General features: G+C 36.9%; 2 protein-coding genes across 2 annotated transcripts in view; both read left to right on the top strand.

Moving 5' to 3' along the window:
* The first annotated feature begins 807 nt into the window (after nucleotides 1–807).
* LOC107660431 (nuclear factor 7, ovary-like) lies at nucleotides 808–10,996 on the top strand. The gene is made up of 7 exons (XM_016449730.1): nucleotides 808–1,015; nucleotides 1,870–2,178; nucleotides 4,906–5,001; nucleotides 5,087–5,320; nucleotides 5,616–5,635; nucleotides 5,928–6,034; nucleotides 9,526–10,996. The coding sequence occupies exons 2-7, from the start codon at nucleotides 1,906–1,908 to the stop codon at nucleotides 10,086–10,088; spliced, it is 1,293 nt and encodes a 430-aa protein (XP_016305216.1). The 5' UTR covers nucleotides 808–1,015; nucleotides 1,870–1,905; the 3' UTR covers nucleotides 10,089–10,996.
* A 4,890-nt stretch (nucleotides 10,997–15,886) lies between these two features.
* LOC107660442 (vascular endothelial growth factor receptor 3-like) overlaps nucleotides 15,887–23,690 on the top strand; it is a 55,547-nt gene continuing 47,743 nt past the window's right edge. The window contains exon 1 of the mRNA XM_016449746.1: nucleotides 15,887–16,039. Within this exon, the coding sequence (XP_016305232.1) occupies nucleotides 15,982–16,039 (58 nt within the window). The 5' untranslated portion in view covers nucleotides 15,887–15,981. The remainder of the gene's footprint in view (nucleotides 16,040–23,690) is intronic.

Below are 23,690 nucleotides of genomic sequence, written 5' to 3'. Positions count from 1 at the left end.
AAAAAAAAAAAAAAAACATGCACCCAGATGTGTTACAGCTGTTACAGTGATGTGCATTTACTGATGTGAAATGACACGGACAGCCCATAAGGTTTCAATAGCACAAGGAGAATGTTCATTTATCTCTGTTCAAACCTGTATCTCCTTTCTTAACATGTTGCCTAATCTTTTGCTAATTACATTGGCGCAGTATGAAATATGAAAGAAAGTCTAGCTGTCACACTTTTTACTTTAGTAAAAAAAAAAAACATGGTAAAGAAAAGAAAAAAAGAGCAAAGAAAGAAAGAAAGAGAAATGGAACAACTAATGACAAAAATGTGACACCTTGCCCTTATGAAAACTACTCTCATGTCAATAATAATAACTTGAGTCAAAAGTCCAGTACACCAAAGCTTATTTTTCCAGCAGTTGTTTTTGGTTTCAAATATCTATTTTTAAAACACTAAACTAGAATCATGTTTCTGAATTCTGTCCCCCAATGTAAAATGTCAATATTGCCATATTTTTATAGATGAAAAACACAATAGCACATGAATACGATTTTATTTGAAAAGTTGAACTTTGTTCTAGGACTATCTTGTGATAAAAAAACATCCATTTGGTCTCCTTCAGTCTATTAAATGGGAGTATTGTGAAAATAATGTAGCCTAGTATGTTAAGAAAAAAAACCCCTCTACATTTCATGTAAGGTACTAGCACCTGGGTATTATCTGTTCAATTCATTAGGGATATTATAATAAAATATTATTACTAAGGCTTATTAGTTGAATACACAAAACATGCAACTTTTTCCAAACAGATGGATATACTTGTCAGTGTCTGTATTTGTTTATCATGCTTTCTGTTTATTTATTGTTTATGTTCCATCATGTGTTTAAAAGGAACGCATTGTGCTGAATAAGAGTCATAATAAAAGTAAACCGAAAGCACTTTTCACACACTGAAGAGCTCTGAGTGTGAACTCTGCTGACTCTGAGTCTGGGACTTCACGGAAAACCAAACCAAAACAGAAAGGGTAGGTTATATTGTTTATTTATTAAATAACAGGACATGTGTTTAATCTATGCATCTTCATTCTCAGTGTTATTCGCGTTATTGTGTTTAGCTGTGTAGCTAACTCGCAAGCTAATGTTTACACATACACTGCTGCTGCTTTCTGCTAGCGTAACTACACATTCTGACACTTTAAACGTATAAGATAGTGTTATGTTTGTGCATCTTGCTTTAATAAAATAGATTTTGATATTATAAAATGAAAAAATTTACGTTTAGTAGCTATTGTGAAAGGCGGCTAAAAATGTCGATGATCGTCTAATAAATGCATTGTTTTGTTTCGAAAGTAGATTAACTAGTACAGAATACAACAACAACAAGGAATCACAATAATAACTTTATATTTTCTTCCTAAATACGGCAGTTACTACAGTAAAACTGCTGACTGTCGTCAAACATTAACCATGGGTTATTGGACTTCGTGTGTGTCATTAATACGATGACTTACTTGCCTTGGTACGATGCTTTAGTGCTTCAGTACGGCATTTTACATGAATATGACAGAACCATGGTGTGTGTGTGTATATATATATATATATATATATATATATCAGAATTCACATGCTATTTGGGATCTGAACCCATCACTGTACCACGATGCAGATCCCATAAGCAAGAATAAGAAATGAACTATGGTATTTTGACAAATTATGGTTACCATTGTACATTTTTGCAAAAGGCACCAGCTTCTTAGCTATTTTATCTTTATATGTAAACTGGTCTTACCTTTACGGCATTTAAAGTTTTAAAATACTAAGTAGTGAATATGAGACAGGTGATCACTTTTCATTTTCATTATTACATGAACTGTGCCAGAAGCGGAAAGTGAAACAAACAGTAAATCTGCTCCATATGGCGACCAACAAGAATAAGATGAGTCTCAGAGAAGATCTGACATGTGCCATCTGCTTTGAGCTCTTCAAAGACCCTGTGATGCTGGGCTGCATGCATCACTTCTGCAGGAGATGCATCGTGTCATACTGGAAGACGGTTAGGGGTCCTGTGTCCTGTCCTCAGTGCAGACAAGAGTTTCCCAACAAATGCTTTCAGACCAACTACTTAGTCGCTGGCCTTGTGGAGAAAGTCAGGGCCAGCTCCACATCTGCATCTGTCAGGTATCTGGAGGTGAGTTGTCTTTCCACAGTCAGGAAAATGCAAGTCTGTAGCTTAGTATCTTGTTTTAAACCAAGTTTTCTTGTGACCAGCGTGACCATCTGTCTTTCAGTTTTATCAACTGTTTATTTTGCCCTACATCAGGAGAAGTAAAGAAGAGAACATACACTACCGGTCAAAAGTTTGGGACGAGTAAAACTTTTAATGTTTTTTAAAGAGGTCTCTTATGCTCATCAAGGCAGCATTTATTTGATCAAAAATACAGAAAAAAAAACAGTAATCTTGAATTATGAAGTATTCTAATTTGTTGAGATAGTGAATTGGTGGGTTTTTGTTAAATGTGAGCCAAAATCATCACAATTAAAAGAACCAAAGACTTAAACTACTTCAGTCTGTGTGCATTGAATTTATTTAATACACGAGTTTCACAATTTGAGTTGAATTACTGAAATAAATGGACTTTTCTACGACATTCTAATTTATTGAGATGCACCTGTAAAAGTCTGTAAAGCCTCATGATTTTTTTGTTTCAAAAATCACAAGCCTTAGTCGTGTGACTTGAAAATTCCCAACACACCACAAATGGATTTTGTATCATCTGCTGCTGGTTCTTGTTTTATTTCCATAGTCTTCCTATAATTTTGTTCATAATAAACCATTTCAGACATTTTATACTGAATGTTTTATACCACCTTAAGCAATATGGTTTACATACAATATAAACATGAGTTCACCTGTTTGTTGATTGTTTATGTTTTACAACACAGCCAGTTATGAGATTCGTGGAATTTAGGTTTTCTGTCAGCATACAATCTGGTCCACCACCCACATAGTCATGAAGAGGCCAACCACAGTTCATCTTTGTGTCTACTAGGGCTGGGAAAAAAATATCGATATCTCGATATTAATCGATTCTAAGTTTTACGGAACGATATCGATTCTTAAATCCCAAGAATCGATTAGTCTAGCCTGTTTTCAGTTAATGGACGGAACGTTGAAGGGCACTTCCCATCCAATATATCGCAATAAGCATTGTGCTTTGGTACTTTTAATATGAAACAAATCCTGAGATTTCAAATTCTGTCCATTGTATTGCAGTATTCAAACAAATATAACATATTCATTATACATTTTACTGTTCTTCAATGTTTAATTTATGTTTGAATAAATCCATCAAGTTTTTATGACAGCCACCATTTAAATGTTTACATTTCAAAAAAATAAATTGAAGTAGAAATATTATGTAATTGTAACTTTATCATTTTAAAAACTTTATTAAGTGTAAATTGTAACAAATCAGTCCATTTTAACCTTCAATATTATAGTAATGTAGCTGATTCTCATGTATATTTTACAGCATTGAGAGATTTTTTTTTCCTTGAGAAAATTTGGCATGTACTGTACCTGATATATATCCAAAATAATCGATATTGAATCAAATCGAATTGGTAATCTAATCGAAGCGCAAGTTTGTGAATGAGAATCGAATCGAATCGTGAAATTTGTGTCAAAACCCAGCCCTAGTGTCTACATGCCATTAATCTGAATTAAATGTACAGAAGTGCCGAGCCAGTTTGTGACTTGTTGTAGAAAACACAGAAAAATAGTGGAAATTTGGAGTTTCCGTCCGATAAAGATTTGATTAGTTCTTATGATTATTAGGTTGTATCAGGCATGTGCTAACTAACAGTAAAGAGAAAACCATATTTTGAGTTGGTTAGTGCGCCAACATATAGCACAACTCTGCTCACGGCGACCTGAGTTCGATTCCCGTCTCGAAGTCCTTTGCCTATCCCTCCCCACTCTCGCCACCCAATACTTTCCTGTCTGCTCTCTACTGTCCTATCTAATAAAAAAGGCATTTTTTATGCCCCCCCCCCCAAAAAAAAACTTTTAGATATACTTGATTATACTTAAATATACTTTATTAATTTAGATTTAGATTTCCTTTATTGATCCCACAAAGGAAATTGTTATGTCATAGCATCTTAAAAATAACCTTAAAATGACAGGTCTGCTAAAATTAAATTAAAAGAAAACTACAGTTCTGCAACAAACACTTGTCATTAAATATTAAATAAACATGAATGTACAAGAAAACAAAACCTAAAGCGTTTTTTATGAAAAGTAAAGTTCAGTTATGGTAGGTTTACCTGCTCACATGTTTTGTTCACTTGATTTTGCTCCAACTTTATATCACATAAACAAGTCTCGGTATCACCAGTGACCTCATAATATTGTACATGAATGATATGATCCAGTACCTCACAGTGAATCATAATTGAAGTTGCAACAAACAAACAGGAGAGACCCAGTGTTATCGCACGAGGATGTGAATCTATGGAATCTGTTTCAAATGGTACGCTTCACTTCACTGCACATTACAGTGCCTCTGAGTCTGATCACACTGAGAAATGATTTTAGAGTTTTTACTTATTAATTAAACTTTAAACTGTGCTCTTCAGATAAAAAGACAAATTCTAGGACATTTAATTTTTATGTACTCTAACATGCTGGTTTTGCAACTCCACTTTACATTTTTAATGTTTATTTTTATTGTTGACTCTGTAGATACTGAATCCTGGGATTTGCTTGAAGCCAGTTTAAGTGTGATTTTGGAAAGCACTAGTCTTTTGTCAGTAAATGGACTGTGCTGACTAAGGCTGAGAGACAATCAGGAAACTACTGTTTTGGTTTTCTTTAATACAGTGTCTGTGTTTACCAATTGCTCTTTTCTAGAAGCAATTAAAGGACCGTCTAGAATCGCAGTTCTCCATGAAAGAGGCCTACGTCACTATGGTCTGTGAGGACAAAGACAAGATGGAGAAAATAAAAGTGGGTCCATCTTCAAAAGAGAAAGATCACAATGTGACACTTCCTGCAAAACAGAATCACACAACTCTCCCTTTCCTCCCCTCAGAAAATGGGATCTGAGCTGCAGGAGCGAGTGCACAGCGACTTCCACGCTCTGCATCACTTCCTGCGGGTGGAGGAGGAAGCCATGTTGGAGCAGTTGAAGAGGGAGCAGGAGGAAATGCTGCAGAGGCTGGAGCGACATCTGGAGGCCCTACAGGTGGCCATCAGAGACGTGGAGCAGAACATCAACATGCTACGACAGACTGCCAGCAGCACAGACCAATCTGTACTTGTAGAGGTGATTATAATGACTGTTTCCATTTGTAATGCTGCTGCTGCATATCCATTTGTCAAAGAACTAATATTTGGAATATTAATGTCATATTTACACAAGAACCTACAGTGCTGGTTGTCAGAATGAGTTATTAGTGAAGTGTAGCTACAGCCACAGTCTCATATATATTTCACACAACAGCAGAACTGTAGAAAAAAATCAATTCTACAGTGATTTGAACATATGCTGTTAATTATATATAGCTTCTGAAGTTGAGTCAGCGAAATAACCTGTTCTATTCCATTTCCTTCCTCCACAGCTTCCAGAATTGAATTCCAGGTGAGTAGCAATTAAAAAGCTATTATTATTATTATTATTTACCACCCTGTAGATAGCTGATAATATTCCTTGTATGACTCTTTAATAGTCTGTACCACTAAAATTTCACAGTTCTTGGTACCAGTTTCGGTACCATAGTACAAATTACTGGAACTATTTAACTATTTTATTCAACTATTTGAAAATTAAAAAATAATAAGGGTGTAATTTATTAATGATAAAAATAATCATTTTTCTCTACAAAATTTTTAATGTCTTTATTATTAAAACCTCTATGCCTCTATGACTCCAGATCGCCTCTGCAAGAGCTGAATATCACCCTGAATACATTCAGAAGCAAACACATTGCTCCTCTTCAATACACTATGTGGCGAAAAATGTTTCAACATTTGAGTCCAGGTAATTTGTCAATAACACTTTGCCACGATACTTTATCCACTAAACACTATATGTTTAATTAGTGGTCACTACATGATCTTTAATATTTGTATTTGTACTATTTGTTTTAAAAAAGCAAAGCCAATATAGGAGGTATTGAAGTTGAGAAATAGCTCAAGGTATTAATTTTCCTCTGTAACAGATGGTGTTATTGCCATAGTGACAGTACGAATAGCCCCCCTAGGGCAACAAAGGATTCAGTGATTTGTCGAATGGCGCAGTGGGCTCATGTTACGCCTGTTTCACACATACTCCGTCTGCAGTGCATGTGCGTTGCGGTTTTTTTACGCACCTATGTTAACGGATTAGAGCTTTCACACTGCACGCGGTCGCGGTCCGTCAGTGCATTCCAGGAGCGGCGCGTCTGCAGCAGTGCAGCGATCGTTTACGCACCGGGTCTATTTTTGCTGTGCTGCACACGCTGAATTAAAGTGACAACGCTTTGTTCGCGGTAAAAATGAACATGGATTGACAAGGAAATTTAGTAATTTCACAATAAATAGATATAATTAAAGTCTACTGTGTTTCACAGGCTTTTTGGCTAGGTTTAAAACAAATAAAAGTGCACTTTTAGATAAACAAGGCAACATATGCACGTGTGTCTTGTGGAGGTAGAAAAACAAAGTTCTTTAAGACCCGTGGGACTGTTTGTAATAAAGATTTAAATGTAAAAGGCACGAGAGCCGACTGTTTCTGTCAGTGGTAAGTTTTAATTTAAAATATTTGTGATAACCTAACACAAGAAAGCTATATGCTGTGTTCAAATGTGTTTCCACTTGCTTGAGCAACTTAATATACAAATCTAGAAGCCAAATGCATTTGATACGCTGTTTATATTGAGTTTAAACGTGAATATATATCTATGAAAGATTGTGTAACTGTACTGTGATAAAAGAGGATCACAATGCTGAAAAAGCACTTTCAGTATAGGCTAACTACGTTTGGATTTGAAATCAAAGTAATGGATAAATTTTGTGTTTGTGTATTAAACAGCCGCGGATCAGGAGCGGACTGCAAACGCGTCCTGTGTGAAAGCACAATGAGTCCGTGCTGCTTCTGCACCACATACGTAACGCACACGGACCACATACGCACTGCAGACGGAGTATGTGTGAAACAGGCGTTAGACCATGATTCGGATGTCAGTTTTTCACAAATTTTTGTGAAGTTACACCCTTATCAGGGAATGATGAAAAACTGCATTCGTCTGTTCTACTGATATCATTGTATTTCACTTCCATGTTGCACATCAGGGTTTTAAAGCTTACACATAGTATAAAAACACTGGTACTGTTACGTTTCATACCATCTAGCACATATCTTCATAGCACACATAGCTGTACCAGTTCCACTGGTTCATTTAATTAAAGTTGGATTTTTATTTTGGCTTTAAAGTCAAATCACACAAACTAAAGGTTATTGGCTATTAATAAGGCACAAGCACTTTGATATGTCCCCATATAGTATGATGCTCAAATTTCAGTAAGAAATGTGTCTTCGGTTATTCCTTACATAAAATAGATGGAGCTCATCAAGTTGGACATGATAACTAATGACTTGCGGTTCAATGAAAAAGTGAAGAACCCTTACAGCCATTTGAATGAGTGGTTAGACTGATTTAAAAAACAGTAAATCAGTTCAAGACTGATTTGTGAGTTCTTTTGACCGTTTAAAAAAAAAAGATTATATACACTATGCACTTATACACTATACACAATATACACTATGCACTTATACACTATGTACTTATGCACAACCATGTAGTGTATTAATTATATTATGTTATTTTGTCATTAATAATCGGAGTCTGATAGCCCCTCCCCCTTCGCTACATAATTAAAGCTGCGACAGTTGAGTGCATTAAAGGGATAGTTCACCCAAAAATGAAAATTTGATGTTTATCTGCTTACCCCCAGGGCATCCAAGATGTAGGTGACTTTGTTTCTTCAGTAGAACACAAACGAAGATTTTTAACTCAAACCGTTGCAGTCTGTCAGTCATATAATGGAAGTGAATGGGAATCACTTGTCTAAAAAACATACACAAACAAAACCAAATTAAACCCTGCGGCTCGTGACGATACATTGATGTGTAAAGACACGAAACGATTGGTCTGTGCAAGAAACTGAACAGTATTTATATTGGTTTTTACCTCTTGATTCACCACAATGTCCGAACTGTCCTGAGCGCGTTCTCAACAGCCGGCGCATGACGCGTCTTCTTCTTCTTCTTCTTGCTTTATGGCGGATCGCAGACTTATAAGTGCATTACCGCCACCTATCTCTCAAATGGACCATTGACACTCTATCTACAATCCCAATTAGGGGTGTCAATGGTCCATTGGTTTTGTTTGTGTATGTTTTTTTTTAACTCTCAAAGCCGTGATTCCCATTCACTTCCATTATATGACTGACAGACTGCAACGGTTTGAGTTAAAAATATTAGTTTGTGTTCTACTGAAGAAACAAAGTCACCTACATCTTGGATGCCCTGGGGGTAAGCAGATAAACATCAAATTTTCATTTTTGGGTGAACTATCCCTTTAAGTGTTCAACATTCCACACATTTTTTCGGTTATTTAAGTGCATCATCCGGGTATTTAAAGTGCATTTTTTCTTTTTGAAATTTTTAGTGTGAACACACTACTTGCACTATTTCTACTACAAAACGTCATAGAATAGTGCATAAGTACACGATTTGGGACGCACCTCATGTCTTAACCAGATGTGATGTGATAAGGTTCCAGTGACAAGCAGTTTGCGTGTCTACACCAGACACGACTTAACTACAAGATAAAATCAACCAACCAAAAAAACCAAAAAAAACAGCCAATCAGAAGAGTGCTGTTTCACACGCACAGTGAAATGGTAAGTACATAATCAAATTAATAAAATTGATGCCATCCATTTTAACAGTATTCAAAATACATTATCCCTGACTGATACTGATCTTTGTCAGGGAATACACTTGTTTGTTCACATAAAGTTCATAGTTTGAATAGATTAACTTTTTTTTCTGATCTGAAGAGCTGAGGTAAATTTTTACATTTTTGCTTTCATTATGGCTATTAAAGTCATGCAAAAAGGATATTCAAACAGTTCAAATCATATGATAATTCAAATCATTGAGTTGTTGTGCTGGTTAGGGCAAAAACATGGAAAAGATACCTTTTATTTCAGAGTTATTGTTCACAGTTTGGATGACACAGATCATGCTGTATGTTTCGTGTTGCATTCAAGCAGCGAGGGCAATTAAACTGCTTTTATTACACAGCTGAAACATTGTTTTCTTGCACAAGCAGAAGAATGTAGGCACTCAAGAAACAGTAACAGATCTGAATATAATGAAAAACTCTTTCATCGATTCAAGCTTTTTTTTTTAATTCACACAGTTCACAAAACCCAAGGTTTTGCAGTCGATGCCATTTATGATAGTGTGTCTTTTATTCCCAGGCCCAGCACCATTGATATTTGATGAGGACACCGCTCATCCCAGTCTACAGCTTTCCAGGAACAAAACCCAAGTCATCGAGAGTGACAAAATGACCAGTTACACATGTGATGCCAAACGCTTCCTTCAGTGTGTCAACATTCTTGCAACAGAAGGCTTCCAGTCTGGCAGGCATTACTGGGAGGTGGATGTAAGTAACAATCCTAAATGGGACCTGGGTGTTGCTCTGGAGTCAGTGAATCGTCAGGTCAGAGTTAAGCTGTGCCCTGAGAATGGGTACTGGACGCTACGGCTGCGCAGTGGCAGCCAGTACTCAACCGGCACGCAGCCCTGGACGCCACTGACTGTGATGACCCCACCTAGCAGGATTGGGGTTTTCCTGGACTGTGAGGAAAGGAAAGTGTCTTTTTATAATGCAGATAACATGGCGCTGCTGTATTCCTTCTCCAGCGGGCCGAGAGGAAAAGCGTTCCCCTTTTTCAGCACGTGCCTCAGTGAACGCGGTCAGAAAGCCCAAGCCATCCGCATCCTCCACTTCCCCTTTGAGTGTCCATCAGAGATGTAAAACAAAGCCTGTAGACACTCTAGTAACCTGAGCTGTGTTCATGAGTCTGTAGTTGTCTTGAGGTTTTCGATATTTCACATTTGGCATCACTTTTGATACATTAAAGCCATGCAGCTCTCTAAACGCTAATCAATCATGAGGTGAATTTATTTTAGGGACCACACAAAATTCTTAATTGATTTTTGTACCAGATGTCTTAATCGCACAGTTCAGATTTTACAAGGATTACTGATGTTAACTGATGACAGTAACAATATTGCCATGCTACCCTCAGCTAAACATTTATTTTATTTTAAAATCTGTTTTAGAATTAAATTCTATAGAGTCTTTATTTTATATTTATGGAATATTAAGTTTCACAAATATGGACAAAATTCTTTAGCCTTTCACCTACGGTTCTTTCCTTTTTTTTTGTTAATTACAAATACTGAAGAAATGGTAAATAAATACTATATGGTTTAAATCAGTCCAGGTTTTTAATGTGATTCTGAAAAATTACAACAGCACTCTTTGACATGCACATTGCACGATACTCTTTTCATAATTTCCTTTATAGATATGCAAAGTAATTATAGATATTGCTTGGAAATTAATTGAAATACTTTGTTCTTTTCAGTGGGTTGTCCAGTTGTTTTCACTTTCATCATTGAAAAATTGAGCATGTTTCTAATTCCTGCTACATCAGTAGTCAGTGTTTGTTTTCTCTGTAGTCAATAAAAGTGAGCATGCATTAGTTCGCTCTGTCCATCATTGTGTCAAGGCTCAGTGGCAGGGCAGGAAGATGTTTAGTTTTGATTTATGTCTAGCTCTTCCTTCTTGTCAAATGGACAAAAACAAGCACCCTGTTCTGTTATATAGGCACAGTAAGTTTGATATTTTATTTTTGATGAATGCATATGACTTACACCGCATGTAAAAAATGTGCATACCACAATGCAATATCTGCTCAATTACATTTTATAGGGTAAACAAAACACAGTTTGTTTATAAAGTCTGACTTTCCAGTGGGGGAGAGCACCTGGGGTGGCATCCCGGATGCAGAAAACAGCAAGGATGGGGCTGCCATTATCTGTCGGAGCAGGCAAGTGCGTCAACATCCTCTTTCCTCCTGCCTCCTGCAAGGGGTCACACAAACAGAATAAGAGTCCGGGTGCCCTCAAACTACATTACTGCCGCCTTGGGATTAGGGTTTGGGGGTGTTTTGGCTGCTGGAAATAAGAGTCAATGCTCAGCCCTCCTCCACAGGGTCAGGTTGCCTTTAAACACACAGAACAGCCATGATTTAAACAGCCTATTAACATTCCAGCCTCCTGACTTTGTCCAGTGTGTTTGACACAGGGCTGCCGCTTCAGCCTTCCATGCCTTCATTTCTAAAGTTGGACATGTTTGTGCTAATGTTTTCATCTACATGCTGCACATGTGAGTGTATAATAAAGATAGCAAGTTAAATCTTTTCAACTTGGATAAATGTTGCAAGATTTAACATGACATTTAACATTCTAGTGGCTTAGGCTCAAATACTTCTCACTTCACAACATTACCATGGGTTACTGAAAGTTTAATTTTCATTGGTCCACAAATGGTGTCCCACAAAAGTGGAAAAGTGCAAGGAAAGCATTTGGCATTAAAATAATTAGTTTGAACTGAAGCTCTACAGTTCATCCGACTCGTTTTCCAAAATGCTACATCTGAACACCGAGCTTATAAGTGTTGTAATGTTTGCAAATGTACGTAAGCCATTCATTTTGTTGTATCTAGTTCTTGGCAGTGTTGTTAATCCCTGGTGGTGAGTGACACGGTCTCATTTCCTTCTGATGAGCGGGAGAGCGGAGTAATGTGTTTCCTGACCCCAGGATGTGGAAGAAGAAATCATGGCACTTCAAGGTCTAGTCCTTGAGCTGGACTCTAAAGAACACGGCAAGAGGAAATGCTGCACCTTTCATGCTGCGTACCGGAAAAGGTCAATAATAAATAATAATAATAATAATAAATGTCAGTACTTTCTATAGCTCTCTTTGGTAGGTTAATCTGTACAAACTACTACTAGTATACAATAATGATGCTTTTAGTTATTGCACCGCTACTGTTATATATATACTGATTCTTGGATTACTACAGTCAGAGGGTCACATACTTTCAAATGACCAATAATAATAAGCAGCAAATTAAGAGTGTATTGAGGCAAAAGTTGTAGTTAATAATTAGTTAATAGTGAGAATTGGTCCCCCCAAACTTAAGTGTGCCCAGATTTTCATTGGACCTCAAGTGCCAATCCAACACTACCAAACCCAAAACCTATATTTTATTTCTGGATCATCATTTTACTTCACATTTTGTTCACGTTTTTTAAGCAGTCTATTCAACATATTGGCATTTGTCTAACTTGTCTAGCTTCTACCAAGTGACAGATGGATTCACGCCAAAATAATTGGATACACAGACTTTAATGTCAGTGACAAAAAGGTGAAAAGTGTTGATTTTGCTATACCTCTTCCCTGCTGCCAGTGAGACAATCATAACAGACCTGCCATCTATTTTTGGATTGCTACCCGCCAGCTAACAACCGCTGTTAAAAGCAATGAGCCATAACTACTAATTGCAACCTGTTCCAGTACACACAATCTGCACTCAAAGAGAAATCAAGTCTTATTTATTTGCTATTTAGCATATTTTCCCATGCAAAGCATTTTACAACACTTAAACTGCAAGAACAGTCCCTCTGGAGTGATGCAGAGTTGAGTGTTCTGCTGAAAGGATTACTTGCAATAATGGAATACAATAGTTATAATGTGACTTTTTTCATATATGTATAATTATTGGCAATGGCATTACGTTTGACTGATAAAGCTAACCCAGACACCCAGCTGCCAGTTATAAATGCTTTCATTTGATTATTTATTTTTTGGCTGTTAAAAACTCAGTCAGTTCATTAGCACGTGGCGTAGTGTTTGTACATGTGCCAGGTAACATTATGACTTGAGAATCCCCCGCCCCTTCATAACATTCATTCTAATGAATGTTTCAAGAGCCAAATCAAACATGAAGCATGCCTGGGAAAACACATGTACACTATGGCAAGCCATTTTAACATTTAATCCTTAGAACATTTCCTATGTTCATGCTACTATTACTTTTTTTTTTAGATACTATCTATTCCATTTGGTACTTGTACTATTCATTAGCTGAGTACTAGTGCTTATTCTCTAGGTAGTGCCTTTTTAAAAAGTGCTAGTGCTTATTCATTAGATAGGAGTTCTTATTTTTTAGATATTTCTAACAAATAAGAACTCCTATCTAATGAATAAGCACTAGCACTAGTATACAGGTACTCATTCATTAGATACTATTACCTATTAAGTAGACACTTATCTCAATAGTGGTGAGAACCTATATTCTATTGTTAGTAACTGTCACGCACCGCTACTGTGAGGGAGCACGGAGCGAGGAACGAGGAGACGTGGAGAATTCTTTAAACAATGATACTTTAATAGCCATCCAATAGAACAAGGAAACCAGGAACACACACGTAGCGAGGAAGACGACATTCAATACCGGACAGGAAACAATGGGCAGAACACACTTTATATACAGTCTTAATCAGGGGAAGACGAGACGCACCTGGAATCAAATTGGAAACAATCGACATGGGAAAACTGAGTCATGGAACACGTGGGGAGCAAAACACGGAAACACAGGGCTGACAGTAACACATTTTACATTTTTGCCATTGATTTCTATGGGGATCAGTCATTCAGATATCAACTATTTAGTTTTAACAAATATGTATTCCAGTTGTGACTAGTACATATTTTTATATACTAGTTATTCACTACTTATTTTTAGATATTAGTATCTATTATTAGATAGTAGTACCTATCTGATACCTATACCTATTAAATAGATGCTAGTATTTATTCATAAGATACTAATTCTTATTATTAGATACTAGTACTTATTCATTAGACACTACTGCTTATTAATTAGCTACTAGTACTAATCTAATAAACACTAGTACACCTTTATTATTAGTGCTTATTCCAAATGTTAGTAGTAAGACTTCTTTTTTATTTTATTATTAAGATTTATAATTGAATTCTACCATTCTGACTAGTCATAAGTTGAGTAAAAAGCAGTTAAAATAAGAATGGTTACTAGTAACAATTACAAAAGACACTATGTTATAAATTCGGTCACACTTTAGTTTGAGGATCAATTCTCACTATTAACTAATTATTAACTACTACTTTGGCCTCAATAAACTCCTAATTTGCTCTTTATAGTTAGTTAAGTATATATATATATATATATATATATATATTAACAGTCCAATCAGAGTTCACATGGTACAATATATTAACATATTGAATGAAACTGATTGTTTGTAACTGGCTTTGTATGTTAGCTTATCTTGCTAATTGGATAGCATAAAAACACAAGGAAAGATATACTGTTTATTTGTTTGTTTGTACTTGACCCTGTTGATTATTGGCAGACAAGTAGATCCAGAAACCAGTTCATGCACACCAGCCAGACAACCACAATACCCAGGACATCCACCACAGGAGCTTGCATTTTTGGAGAGTATTTATAATTCCTTAAAAATAAAAAAGTAATGAATATTAATCTGCATCTGAGAATGCAACGCATGTCAAATAAGAATCCCTCTCTCCGTAAAATCGGCCTACTTCAAATCTCTTTCAGCTAATATTCAATGTGTCATTAGCATACTGAGCTGAAATGTAAATCTAAACATTAGGCTACTATTACTTAAGTTAATGATATCTTCAGTCTAAAAAGTAGCAAGTACCAATATTTTTAAAAAGTTCTAGTACCGCACTAATATCTAATGAACAAGTACTCATACCTAATGGAATAGATACTAGTATCTAAAAAATAAGCTTGAAAATAGTAAATTTTAAGAATTAAATGTTAAAAAGGTTTGCCATATGCACACAAAAATACTGACTGCATTTCTCACTTTCTGGAATTTTAGTCAATGCTGTAGGTCTGATTGCTGCCGGTCCCTGGTTATGTTTTACCACATGCCTGCTGCTTCATTTAGTTATTGTTCAGATGGTGCCTTACATTTCAAAAATGCTGTTCATTTAAAAACGCAATTTAAAACAATCCAGACGATGCATAATGACACCGTGTAATGCTCTCATGGATTATGTTTGAAACCTTGCAGTGGAAATGATCTGAGTATGTTTTTTAAATAGTCAGATGTGATGTGAAGTTCTGGTGGATAATATCCCATTCATCATGATCTTGACAGCTTTATCATCCATTCATGGTCTGGATGTCTGACAAAGGACTTAATATCACACCTGGATAGGGGCCATTCACATTTGAGATGTTACCTATTTAGATCACTGCAAATATACTCATGAGACCAACCATTTATATTTAGACACCCTCAATCAACTGGTGTCACAAAAATGTAAGGATTTTAAGACTTAAGTCATTGACATTTGCTGTCAGTGATATTAACACAAAACATATGTCCGCTATAGTGGACACAAATGAACTGCTGGTCATTGGAAGGATATATCATATATGTGCTGTGTGCAAATGCACTGTCAGTTTAAACTTTAAAGCACAGGGTCCAGACACTTTATGTGACACTTCAGACTGGGGGAGTAATAGTATTATCACTGAGGAGGACGCAGGCGTTTATGAACGAAAAGCGGCAGATGAGTGAGTCAGAGGAAAAGGAAATGATTGTAAATCCATTCAGAACTTCAGGATTCTCATTTCAACAGGAAAAAGAGCGTTTTGTGGCAGAGACGCTTCACCTGAATCTGAGGTGCTTCTGCTCGCTTTATTAAATTACATCAGAAAACACGCGGGTTTGCTAGAATATCTAAAACCCCGGAGGACTGGAAACCTGGAGATGAAGACAGATTTTACGTTTTTCTGTCGGATTTGGATTGGGATTCCCTTCTTCTCAGGTGAGAACACATTTTAGTAAACACTTCAAGCACTTCGAAATCTGTCGTTATAATAGAACGCGGAAATTTTGAAAGTTTGCGTTTTAAAAAACGCAGGAAAAGTGGAACGGTCACAATTATGATTAACGAAGCTGTCAAAACTGAGAGCGCGCGAAAAGTTTGTTATAAAGTTACCTTTTATAATTTGTCGCGTTCTAATCATTGTCAATGCTGTTAAATATTAGTTCAGTTCTGTATTACTCATGCCAAAGTTTTCTTATGTGTATCGGTTCTTTCCTGATTATTGTTCATCACTATCCTTAAATTAATTTTGTACAAAACTCTTATTAATTCCAATTAAATCCATAAATACAAATTTACACAATCATTTACAGAAATCATGACGATTCATTCAGTCCATTTAATTAAATATGATTTTTTTTTTTATTGGTAATGATATTTTCGTTGCTTTAGTGCAATCATATTCATTCTTTTTTAATTGACCATAACTAGTAATTAGTTAGGCTATACATAATTCATTACAGTTTGAATGCATTGCTTCCCTTATTCACAATCATTGCAGTGTCTGCAGTTTTGATTACATTTTTCTTTGTCAAAAGTGTATGATATATCACTAGAGGGAGCCTTGTCTTTATTCTTGCCTGTGCAATGGATGTTGTTAATTGGTCTTGATGAGATCCAGTTTCAATGCCAGTTTAATGCTTCACAGGTTGCAGTGTTGGTAGAAGACAGCTTTAAAGGAGCTTTGAATGAGCCACCGGATATGTTTTTTAAACTGTTAGCTAGCGTTCTCTCTTTTGTGCCTTCTTGATACAAGCTCATATTTTTATTTTGACTTTAATATTCATGGAATTTCCTGGTTATCAATATCCTGCATATTATTTTTTTGCTGTGGTATTTCTTATGTACACAGTTTTATTCCAACAGAACACCTCTGAAACCAGAACCTCAGTCAGGGGGTAAGGTATCAGCCAATCATAATAGTGAGCAGTTTGAGACAACAAAAACTCGCTATTCTCTGCACAGGTTTCAAAACTCTGTGTTTCATGGTAGTGGTAGAAAGAAAGGTTCACTTTGCTGTGAATCCCCCAATAAAGAGATCAAGAGCCTTAGTGAGTGCAGGTGTCATATAGTGAGATCGGGAAGGGTGGAAAACTCATTCCTCCAGTGTGTTGGCTGGTTACACATCAAATAGCAGCACCTCGGGTGAAGACTTTGGCAGAAGGATGAGCTTTCTCTAAATTCTAGGAATCTACAGCTATAAGAGCCCCACTTATAGATGACTGCATTAAAACATTGCACAAATGAAAACCATATGGCAGCTTGGTGACCCTGTGTTTGACTGCTTTGTCATAACAAGTGCTGTGTCTGTGCTAAAGTCCAAACTGCTAAAATCTTTTTAAGCAGCGTAGCTTTCCATGTAACCTGCATTTTATATTTTGTTGACTTAAAGAGCAAATTGATATAGCCTATTATCAGTCAGTTACATTTGAAAACTTGTCATTTGCATTAGGATGTATGTGTCACATACAGGTTTATTATGTAACAGCATGAGAAATTTGTTGGCCACAACACTGACTTCAGGACAGTATCTGTAGTGTTTCATATAATAGAATGTAATTACTGTCTAGAGATTCCACTGATTAAATTCCAAACATCTGTCAGCTCTCCAGGATGTTCTTAATATAAAAGTTGACTGCAGAACTCTTTAAAGCTGTAATTTTATTATTTAATATTTCAAAACTCTGAATAGGATTTTAAATGTTTTTATGTCAAGACTTTTAGCAATGTGCTTCAAATTAGTGGTGCTAATTGCTAATTGTCTTGCTGTATATGGAGGTTGAGGTTTGAAATCTCAATGTTTTCCCAATATTCTGATCTTCCTGGCTACAGGAGCAGAGAAATGAAAAAAAAAAAAAAAAAAGCATCCCTTTTACTATTATTTATTAAAGGGGTCATATGATGCGATTTCAAGTTTTCCTTTCTCTTTGGAGTGTTACAAGCTGTTCGTGAATAGATAAGATCCCTAAAGTTGCAAAGACTAAAGTCTCAAACCCAAAGAGATATTCTTTATAAAAGTTAAGACTCGTCCACGCCCTCCTAAAACGCCTCGTTTAAACATGCCCCCACATGTCTATGTCACGATGTGGGAAGATTTGCATAACGCTGCCCAAATGTTCACGCAAAGAAAGAAGGCGTAGCTTATTGTTGCTGCCGCCGCCATGTTGTGAAGACGCTGTGTGTTTTTTGCGAAAATACTTTGTTTGGCCTTCCAAAAGAGGACAAGACTAGAAATCAGTGGTTAAGTTGTATTTACAACACTGTTCAAGAACAGTTCAACCCAAATATTCAGATGTGTGCAGCGCATTTTATGGAGGACCGTTTCCTGATCCTGGGAGAGTAGACTACAATGCCGGCTGTTCTGACTCACAGACTGCAAGTACGTTTTTTATATTTAAAGGATTTGCCACTGACGATTCAAACGTGAGTTTTGAGCAGTGTAGAGTAGGGCTTGTTGTTTGCCATTTCTCCGATCACAAATGCAGACATAGTTTTATGTTTAAGCGGCACGATGCAACGCAACACGTAAAAAGACAGTGTAAGTCATTATAATCCGTAATTGTGTCCCCACTGGATGCAACAAATGCCTCGTTTATAATGGGTTTTATTGGTTTTGTCTTGTCGCACCGGGACACGTCATCACTGTATGGTAAGCGGCGTAACATTTCCGTCACACGCTTGAGGTATTCGGCCAATCACAACGCACTGGATAGCTGGCCAATCAGAGCACACCTCGCTTTTCAGACCGATGAGCTTTGAAAAAATCGAAGCGTTTCATTAAGGTGGGGCATAGAGGAGAAACAATAATGTACAGTATGTGGAAAATAAAGTGTTTTTTGAACCTTAAACCGCATAAACACATTTCATTACACCAAATACACAAAATAATGTTCTTTTTAGCAACATGACCCCTTTAATAATATATATATATATATATATTTCGGTTTAATAGCTGCAGAGATTATTTTCTCTTTTTCATTATTTTTTTCATGTTATCACTTCTGTTAAATCACTTACTATTCAAGCAGAATTCTCTGATAGACTTTCAGTCTGTTTCTTGGTTTGTCTTTAAAGGGCTTGTCATCAGGTTATATACTATGTTTTCACTTTAAATTGAGACCCTTCTTGAGGGGCCTCAGTGGAGGAAAATCTGAAGCTTATTGGTTTAAGCACAGAGTCACCATAATTGCTGTGAGCTCCATGGCCTATGGCAATATTTTATGGCGCACTATGATGTGTAACAAGTGTTAGGTTTCTCTGGTCAGCGATATGGCAGGGTCTGCCATTGGAGGTCAGTGAGGGTTCATGGGAAAGCGGACTGCCAGTGTTTCCTTGGCCTCCTCTGACCGATTCCATATTCGCATGCTTAATCTCATGATACCCATTTCTGTGTCTGCATCATTGCATTAGCAGATTTATAATAGCTGCAATTAGCTAATGACACCGGCCCACATGGAATCTGTGACAACCCTAAAGATCTTGGCTAAACTGATTGTACTTTCAGCTGAGCTGAATACTGATTCATACCAAGGACTCCTACTGTTTTAGTATTGGTAAAAACAACTCTTCCCATAGATCTAAATGGGGAGTATCATTTCTGAATGACAGTGATGACAGAAAATGTGACGATGCAGTGGAAAGAGGACAGCGTCCTGTTGGCAGCCTCCACAGGTACAGGAAATACTAGTAAGGGATGAGAAAGCAACATGTAGGAAACCCACACAGATATCTCCCCTCCCACAACATCCTGACCTCACCCCAAATCCCAGCCAGGAAATAGGAAGGCCACAAGCAGGCAGATAGACATGCATGAAAGGACATACAGTCGCATTATTGGATCTCATCCTCTCCCGACGGGTGACAGTGGAATCAAAGCGTGTCCCTGGCCTTGGCTCTAGAGGACAGAGGAACTGCATCCAGCCTTTTCTCCTTCACTCATGTTTTAATGTGCATGCACATCCCCTCCCGGGGCTTGACCGATGTCCTACATGGGGAGCAGCGGGATGCTGACTCCTCAGTCCAGGGAGGAGGTCTGTTCCGTGGCCTAGATGCCCTCCAGTTGTAGGCCGGACATACGACTATTTCAGGCCCTGTGCCCTACTGTCTGACCGGGATGATGTGATCTGACCCCATTGATAGATAGATAGATAGATAGATAGATAGATAGATAGATAGATAGATAGATAGATAGATAGATAGAACAAATTTAACATTTCATTGTTATGTTTCACTAAAGGAAATTGTGAAATGAAAAGCAAGCAGGAAAACAGGAAATTTACTGGATAAGACAAAAAATGCATTTGCCTATCAAAGGCTCCATGTTTCCGTCCTCAGAGCAAAAGGGAAAAGACTTGTGCCACATGACTACCTTTGAAGGCTTTATTTCTCACTGTTATATGTCCCATAGTGAATAACAATCCAGCATGCATGCTCCAAAGTGCCAAAATGACTGCTCTTTGCTCCTGAGTGCACGATTTATCTGTTTTCCACAGGCATACTACTTCCCAAAATACCCAGCAGCTCACATTCAGAATTGCTTAACTGTCACTAATGGATACACCAAGGTCTCCCTTTACTCAGGAAACAGAATATTCTGCAAACCACATATCTATACCTAGGGTACAATTGTGCTTTTCAGTTGACAGCAGTGAGAGACCTCTGTAATCTAGCATGTGACTCCACTAGATTTGCTGTGCTCAGATCTACCCAGATGTAACAGCACTATTAACATTTTCCTTTTGGCTTTGTCATTCCAGTTAATCTGAAGCCTGCTATATTACTGTAACGTTTTCTCCTATTTGCTTTTTTCTCATGCTTTTTTAACATTATTGTTTAATTTTAGTGCTGGGTTTAGTGTAGGTGGTACATTATTTTCAAACACGATAGAGCATTAACTCTTTAGCACCAATACGTACAACAAAACAATGTAATAAAACTTTGCCAGATACACGTTCATCTGTTTCAGATAAACTGAATGTGCTTTTTGCACCACTCACTGGACATTTCAGTTTGAAAGTGTCACAAAACGTGCAAGAAGCAACATATAAATATTGCCACTGGCTCGTTTTCTAATGAGCCTGGGTTTCCAATTACCTTGCTGAAAAAACAGCATAACGTGGTTTAATGTGTTTTAGTTGGTTGGTTTAAAATCTAACCAGTTTGGTCTAGACTAGCTATACTCTTTTAGCTGGTTTTAAACAGTTTTTCAGTTATTAAACTGTATTATGTAATTTAAATAAGTATTATTTAATAAATACATTAAAAAATACATAGTCAACATTAATCAATTAGTCAGTTGTTGTATGATCAGTTGACCACCCTGCCTTTCCCAATCATTCCCAGTAGCTCAAGGAATATAACAACTCATACTATGCTCACATTCAACTAGCTCTGAACAGCAGAACTATCACATTCTAAATTCCATGGTCCGAAATTCCATCTTGGTTGACTTGACCAGGCCACTGTGGAGAATTTAATACAGGAATTTATTTTGCCTCCAGTTGTGTTTTATACCCAACACTAAAAAAAAAAAAAACAATAAGGAGGTATCTAAAGACTGCACACATCCAGTATCTGTTGCAGTGTGCTTTGAATTACAAACAAGCGATACAGTATGTGCCCTCATCTGTCTCTGCCTAGGGGTTAACCCCTGCTAACTGCTTATGTATTACTCTAGTCATATATCACGCTGACAGGTTAACAGTCAGCGCCCCAGACGACTGCTACACACAGCATCCTTGTGAAAGAAATGTATATCCATATGGAAGAAATCTGGCACACAGAAATTCCATCACCATGTCATGCCAATTTAGCATTGAATCTTCAGTTTACGCTTGATGATTTGAAAATGCTGCCATAATATCTCTAAGCTCCATGTAAGTCTGCTATCAGATACCTTCCAAGTGTTTCTGATTCGGCTCATTCCTTGGTGCCGTCCAGCTGTGTCTATGGGCTGTGTTTTGGCAGAAAATACGCTTGCATGAGTCAAACATCCTTACAAATGTTTTTGCTGTGTGCAGTGGAGAGTTAAACCCAGGTCCATTGAGCACAGTACTGCTAGTTTGGATCTTTTTTTTTTCCGTGTCATCATCACATCTGGGGAGAGTAAATGAGAAACGCCGTGGATGAGGAGTAACCACTCACACTGTGAGCTGCTTAATGTTTGTCATAAATCTTTTCAAGTCAGCGTGTAGGCAACTCAATCTTTCTAGTTCAAAGTGAGTAAACCATGTGGCGATAGATCATATATAAACCGCAAGTAAGAGGACTTGACGTGTTTAGCAAAATGCTTACTTTTTCTGCATCATTTCCCTTTGATTTTGAATCAGTAAGGTTTAATAGGCGCATGCTAGGGAATATAATATCGGCCTTGGTCCATATTCATTCAAACAAAAAATGCATTCAAATGTATATTTGGCTTTGTGTCAGGAGATCAAGACTTTATTCTGATATTATATTTTCGCCGTCGTGCTATAAAGCTATCATGCAGATACTGTAGCACAAAAATAACGAAGGACTTTTGTTTGTATCTCTTCCTAATTTTCCTATTTGCAGTTTCCATTAGAAGTTTTTTTCTATTCTGGGCTTGTAATGTAAATCTCTCAGTTTGAATTATTCATCAGAAGTCACTCAGTCTCATTTTTTACAAAGACTTTCTTTAGTAAATAATTTAGTTGTTAAATATGCATATCTAAATATATGAATACATAAATCAAAGTTTTTTTTCAAAGTTTATTGACTAATAACCCTTAAAGTTATATAATGTAAACATTCAGGAGCTGGACAAAATAATGTGAACATCTGTTATGTTCATGTCAAGTCATGACTTATCAATGTTCCAGTAATACTGTTGATAGCAATGAACGAGCAAGGAAGCAACGAGCAAAAAAACCCGGCGGTCCAAGCTGCTACTAGTTTCAAGTGAAAATGCTATCTCAGTAGCAATTTATGAGCACTATTCATCTTATATCACACCTTTAAGTTAAGCTAAGTTTTTAACAACTCATAGTGTATGCAACCGTCTCCAGGCTTGTGACATCCTGGACACCAAGTTTCAGAAAAGATTAATGACTGTCTGGCCAACTGAGATTTCAGTATGGAGATAAACATTAAGATCATGCTTTTTCAGGAATGCCACAGCAAACTGTGAGTGTATATTAGCACCATTTGTTGTTTGCTTTTGGGATATCTGGGAGCATTTGGACCTAAAAACAGTGACGTGTGATGTGTGATGTCAGCTTTCAACCTTCTTAGAGTAGATTCATACAGCTCATAGGAGACATCTTGAAGCTCTACTTGCTGATTAGAGACCCTGTGAAGTAATCCCAGAAGGTGCTCTTTGGTTGGGTTTGAAATAACTATTGTGAAAAAGAAGAATCCAAGGCACTTCTTCTGGTCCAAAAAGTTAAAAGGCCTTTATGCCTGATGCATTCCGGCCGGACACACTCTGAGGAAGGCTGAAGGCCGAAATGCAGTTTTTAAAGGGGTCATATGATGCTTTTTTAAAGATCATTATTTTGTGTATTTGGTGTAACAGAATATGTTGACATGCTTTAATGTTCAAAAAACACATTATTTTTCAAATACTGTA

The sequence above is a fragment of the Sinocyclocheilus anshuiensis genome, unplaced genomic scaffold, assembly GCF_001515605.1.
Source record: "Sinocyclocheilus anshuiensis isolate Anshui unplaced genomic scaffold, SAMN03320099.WGS_v1.1 scaffold1763, whole genome shotgun sequence".
In the NCBI taxonomy this organism is placed as follows: Eukaryota; Metazoa; Chordata; class Actinopteri; order Cypriniformes; family Cyprinidae; genus Sinocyclocheilus; species Sinocyclocheilus anshuiensis.
This window is presented reverse-complemented; position numbering and strand designations above follow the sequence as displayed.

Bases quoted from the DNA above. Each gene is read 5' to 3' on its own strand.
- LOC107660431 (XM_016449730.1), top strand. From the start codon at position 1,906: ATGGCGACCAACAAGAATAAGATGAGTCTCAGAGAAGATCTGACATGT. The intron at 2,179-4,905 runs GTGAGTTGTCTT...GCTCTTTTCTAG, and splicing joins CATCTGTCAGGTATCTGGAG to AAGCAATTAAAGGACCGTCT. The intron at 5,002-5,086 runs GTGGGTCCATCT...TCCTCCCCTCAG, and splicing joins ACAAGATGGAGAAAATAAAA to AAAATGGGATCTGAGCTGCA.